The 6,000-nt window shown below is 35.9% G+C and overlaps 1 protein-coding gene across 1 annotated transcript in view; it reads left to right on the plus strand.

Annotated features, from left to right (window-relative positions):
- The window catches only part of LOC137622343 (probable RNA-binding protein 19), a 119,217-nt gene extending 114,922 nt beyond the window's left edge, over positions 1-4,295 (plus strand). Inside the window, 2 exon segments of the mRNA XM_068352926.1 lie at positions 1,793-1,919; positions 3,984-4,295. Coding sequence (XP_068209027.1) covers positions 1,793-1,919; positions 3,984-4,054 — 198 coding nt within the window. The 3' untranslated portion in view covers positions 4,055-4,295.
- The last annotated feature ends 1,705 nt before the right edge of the window (positions 4,296-6,000 follow it).

The following is a 6,000-nucleotide window of genomic DNA, read 5'->3' on the forward strand; positions in this document are numbered from 1 at the left end:
AGAACCCTGGAGTGGCGGACCCACGGTTCGACTCCTTCAGAGTTTCAAGTCTCCGTTCTGTAACAAGTGACCCAGACCATCTGCTACTATGTCCAGTAAGAAGTCTGAGGCGTTATCTGAGGAGAACAGCTGCAGTCAGTCCTCACGTGCAAGCCCTGTTTGTGAGCACGGGAAGGACGAAGAGGAGGGTCACAAAGAATACCATCTCAGCTTGGATTCGAAGGGTCATCCACCACGCCTTGAATCCAGATCCTCCTCCGTCACGTCGCACCAGAGCACACGATGTCAGAGGCATCGCAACGTCTCCGGCTTTTAAGAGAAACTTCTCGGTGACGCAGGTGCTACAAGCTGGGGTCTGGAAGCGTCAAACGACCTTCACAGCCCACTACCTGCAAGACGTGGCCCACAGGAGCCTTGATACATTCTCTATCGGCCCTGTGGTGGCTGCACAACAGCTGGTCTAACCTCAGGCTCCTTAATGGACAGGTAGCAGAAGGTTGAGGGGATTGTTACCCAGTTTTAGACTGCATGAATGAAAGAGTATGTCTGGCCCTTACTTCTTTCTTCATCCTCCCCTCTCTTGGTGAAAACAGCATCCTGGGTTCTCTGCATAGCTGACCTCGAACCTCTGCAGGTAAACCATGCTTCCTTGTGTTCCTAGTATTAAGATAATACTGTCGCGTCCCCCATACCCTGACGAGGTGGTATTGGGAACGTCCTAGCCTAGAATTCCATCTAAAGGACTTCAGGTCAACTTCCTAGGACGAGTCACACTTCATTCCTCCACACACAAGCTTATGTAGGCCGCACGTTCCTTGCGGAGCAAGGAACTTGCGAGGTGCAGGGACTCTTTTTCTCGAGTGCTACTCACTCGGATTCTGAGTTCCCCGGGCAAAGCCAAAGCCAGTAAGGCTGGGACTTTCCACCATACCTAAGGGTTAAGTCACCCTATGTAAATAGCGTGGTTTGTATTTCGGTTACGGAACAAATGACAAATTCGGAGATAATTTGTATTTTTCCTAACCATACAAACCTTAGCTATTTACACATATTTGCCCGCCAGCCCTGTCCCCCAAGGCAAGTCCTACCTCAGTGAAGTGAAGCAGTTCACCGGTGTATGAGGGGGGGAGGGGTAGCTAGCTACCACTCCCCTACCCCCTTGCTAACTAGCGCGGGGATAATTAACCCTCGTTAAAATTCTAATGGCTCGTCATTTCAGCTACGCCGAAAGTAATACCTATGTAAATAGCTAAGGTTTTTATGGTTAGGAAAAATACAAATTATCTCCAAATTTGTCATCTTCTTCCACTTCTATACCTGAAAGAGAAAACACATTTTATTTATAATTCATGTTAACTACATTCTTAATATCCAATTTGTTTGTTTTTGAAAGGTTAAAATTAATTTATGAATAACACTGAAAGGGCAAATCATGTAATATTCTGTCTATGCCAGCAATTATCTATAACCTTTATAACTTGTTTGCTACACCATCTGTAAAGTTGAATATGACCCAAACGAGTTAGAATCGGTCCACCCCCTCTTTGCCAGCACATCATCAAGTGTTTAATGTTTAGCTAGTGTTTTCGGGTAAAAATCTGCTGACACAGTATATTAATAGAAGATCCTTTTAAGATTACTCGTATGTTTTTGTAAAGAAAATAATTTCATTTTGTTATCTCTTGAAAGAAAGATGTTTACTAATTTTTTGTGTTGAAGACAAGGTAATTTGGGTAATTAATAATAGTTATAAAGATACTTTTCTTGTAACATTTATTTTTCATCATTTCAGAAAGCCTTTGAAGCCCTTTGTCAAAGCACCCATTTGTACGGGAGACGTCTTGTTCTGGAATGGGCCAAGGATGACGAAACTGTGGAGGAATTGCGAGAAAAGACAGCACAGCAATTTCTATCGGGAGGTAAGCATTTGCAGTACGTTCATTGTAATGGTGAGGTTTAAGTAATCTTATTTATTAATTAGTTCTTATTGAGAAAAAGAAGGTGCGTTTAGTTAATTAAATTCTTACTTTTTTCTTTACTTTAGTAATTTTCATGTACAAGTTCCTATCTTTGAGTGAGTACAGTAAGTACGTTTAGAATTTCTTAGAAAGACATGGAAAGAGTTGCTCTCATTTTACAAAAATAACACTTGTAGTTAGAAGAATAAGTCATAAAAGTTGATAGTAAGTGGGATACATCGTAGGTATGTCACCAACTTAATTGATGCGGGAATTTGTCGTAATGAATACAGGGGAATTCTGGTAAAATATTATTCTAAGTAGTTTCAGTGAGTAGAAATTTTTGGGTTAAATACCATATTGTACATATTTATTTGTTATTACAAATCATTAAAGAGCAAGGTATTGTAACCCGTTGACTTGCATATTTATGTTTATGTTTTTCAAACAATCACAGTACCAAGAGGAATATGCCTCCTTTTGTTAGTACAGTTTATGCTTGATACTACTTTGTTCGAATATCTGATGCGATGAAATTGATGGTAGTTTTGTTTTGGGGAGAACTTTAAGCAGCAAAAGAAGAAAGGTAATTGGAACTTTTGAATAAAGATCACTGTGGTTAGTATAACTTGATAATCAAGTATCTGTAGCAAGTAAAAGTGTTTGCGTGAAATTAATCATGAAAAATAGAGTTCACAGATTGAATGAAATATTGTATGGTGTTCTTTTGAGGATAGTGAGAATAGAGATAGAAGATGTGCAGTTGATTGTAAATGGAAAGGGATTACAGCATTAATGAAAGTTGACAAACATTCTTAAGGGGACAAGCCACAAGTGTCATTAAAGTAGAAAGCCATCTTCCTGTGACTTGAGTGTTCATATGTGAAAGAAAAATGGGGGAAAAAATATTTAAAGATGATACTTGTAGCGCGTTCATCCATTTTTACCCTATCTCAATTTTCTAAGCATCACCACCAATAGCATTGCTATAGAGGCCATTCCACAGTTTTACAGAACATGAAATAAGTCTCAGTTTTGTGCCATTTTATTGCCATCCATTCACCATTATTCTTTTCCTGTAATAGTAGCAATAGAGATCTGAAGCCACACGCATTAATACAGTTGTTTAGAAAATATTAAAGGTTCAAAAGCAATACATATATTTCTGGCACGTTGATATACTGTAGTTTTAAATGCCAGTAACTCTCAAATATTGTTCTTAAATATCTGTTAGGAATATTCTCAACATTATTAAAAATTGGCATACAGTGTGGGATTTCTTCTTAACATCTTAAGTAGACAGAGATTATGAAGTGTCTCATTGGCTCAGTGGATTACAGCAAACACATAACCTTAAAAAGCAATCGTATATTGTTATTGATACTAGACATACGATACTCAAAATGCAATGCAATGCATACACTGTGTAATTGCAACAATCCCTCTGGCAAAAAATTTCATTACACTTTTTAATGACACAACTGGTGTTATTATCTGTACCCTACTTGTAATGCTGGGACATTACGTGAATGTAACTTCTTTGAGTCCAGGGTTATAGATATCAGCTTTAGAGCCATATTTTTAGAAACAAATTTAGAATTGAGAAGTTAAATCGTGATTCTGAACATTGGAGGTTGAATGGATATTTCCTGTGACCATGAATATTTGAAGAAGTTTGGTACCATTCATTTCTTTAAAAAGTAGTAACTAGACTGATATTTAATTCAGCATTGAAAAATGGAGTTGAATACACATCTTTACTGATATATAAATGAAAAAACTAATGATAGAATTAAGTATGAACCGGAGAAAAGTAAATTAAACAGGATTTGCCCAAAACTAAAGTTTATAACAAGAAAATTATAATATAAAAAAAGCAGAAACCTAAGGACTTGGTAGTTTCAGAAATATCTTCACTAAACGTTTCGATTTAGACTTATAAGAAGTTCGATTATTCTAATATAAAAGATTTCAGCAGTAACATTGATAAGATAAATGTTCATTGCATTTGTTTTTGCTTTCCAGGACCACCGTTAAAAAAGAAAAAGTTTGCAGAAACATTAGAAATTAACATGGAAGTTGGTGAGGACGATTAGTGTGAAGTATTTATATTGGTGTTTGTACATATTAAAGATTTCTAGTATGTATCTTTTTACTCGGGAGCCTTGGGAGAAATGTCTTCATGTAATTCAATTAAAAGACACAACAGTTTCTTTAAGAAATTGCATTTGACAGAGCTGCAGGCATTCCTAGTTTTCTAAGATACAAACTTCCTTTCTTTTCAAATACTGTACAGCACGTTTTTATTTTTAAGAAAAAATAAATAGTTTTTCGGTATGCAAGCTTTTAATCTCCTACAAATATGATAACTGAAAATACAGAACAAAGTTTTAGAATCATGGCCATCATTATAATGATGTCAGTTGAAGCGAAAATAAGTTTGAGCGTAGCGTAATGTTTTTACTGTATAAACATAGGTGGTGGTTAAATAAAGATTTAGAGATGGGTTGGGAAATAAACCTTGAATGTCAACATTTGTTGTTTGACTTGATAAACAAAGCCTCAAAAGGTACTCGTATCAATACAGTACACATAGTAAACCAATGAACATATAAAACATATGTACGTAAGTAATAAAATGTCACAATACATGCATGGTAATTAGCAGCTAAATTTTCTTTGTAGAAATAAATAATCAAAAATACATATACAGCTCTGTTGATTTTTCCGTATGTCATTAACTTGGTAAGTTTGTTTAATCCTTCGTCAAATTTGCTCATGAAATCATAAAGGTCTCAGATACTATTTCTGCAATATTGCATCCAGGCAAAAGGATTTACATCTGTTGATTACCATAACAGCAATGACAGTCTTGATTGTCAAGGATTCATGACAATAGTTACACTTAAATATTAACATTCTTACATTGTATATTTATCAGTTAACTTCACAACGAGCTTCAAGCTTTAGATTTTACACAGAAAGAACGAATAAGTTTTACGTAATCAAACTCTAAGATGTCCGTGAAACAATTGTTTAGGAATGAAAGATTTTGTGGAGTACAGTATGTAATAACTGGCAGAAAGAGCACAAGCTACAGTAAAGTGGAGAGAACATATTTCACATCCAACCCTAAAGAAAAAATCTGATAAAAAATCTATTGGATATGGTTGACGAGCCTCTTAGATAATAGACAACCCCTTTAATGCTCTTCCAAGTAGCCTAGAATAAAATTATATTTCATATTTACCTCCACCAACGAAGTTGGAAGGTTATATTTTACCCCCTGTTTGTGAGTTTGATCGTAAACAGCTTCCTTGTCCTAATTTTAATCATAGAGTAATGAAACTTGCAGGGATTAACTATTATGTATAAAGCTGGAAATAATTCAATTTCGGAAGGTCAAGGTCACGGTCAAGCAAAATGTCCAATTGACGTAATCAGTCATAAGTTTTGACATCGTTGTCACAGACATCAAAATTGGTTCATAATTGACTATGAAAATCCATGCCAATTAATACATGTAAAGGTCAAAGTTCAAGGTCAAGATTGAGAAATAAGCTGCCGCAGTGGAGGTCTGTGCTCTACTGAGTGCTCCTCTAGTTTCAGTATTGTGTTTTAAGGTTTATTTCCTTTAATGTGAAACTGTGGAAGTCTTCCTGGATTGTCAATGCTATTGATACTTGTGAAGCAGGGAATCGAGGGTTGTAACCTGATAGGGCTTTTTGTTTTGAGCAGAGGTGTCACATGGGAGGTAAAAGCCTGGATAGGTGATGGATGTTTGAGAATGGAAAGATATACATTTGGCACTTGGCAATACTAAAGAAAGAAGGTAGAAATGAAGTGACAGAGATTGTATATCATATTAAAGATATAGTTAAACTTTTATGGTTGAACAGTCTAATAGCAACAGTACTGAGACATACTTTTGAGAGATATTGTAATTGTTTGATAGGATGGCTGAAAATGTATGAATGAATAGAAGTGTATTTATGCATCTTTTTTCTTTTGAAGAATAAAATTTGGCTTAGAAGCAGTAGTT

Source organism: Palaemon carinicauda, chromosome 29 (genome assembly GCF_036898095.1).
Source record: "Palaemon carinicauda isolate YSFRI2023 chromosome 29, ASM3689809v2, whole genome shotgun sequence".
Classification (NCBI taxonomy): domain Eukaryota; kingdom Metazoa; phylum Arthropoda; class Malacostraca; order Decapoda; family Palaemonidae; genus Palaemon; species Palaemon carinicauda.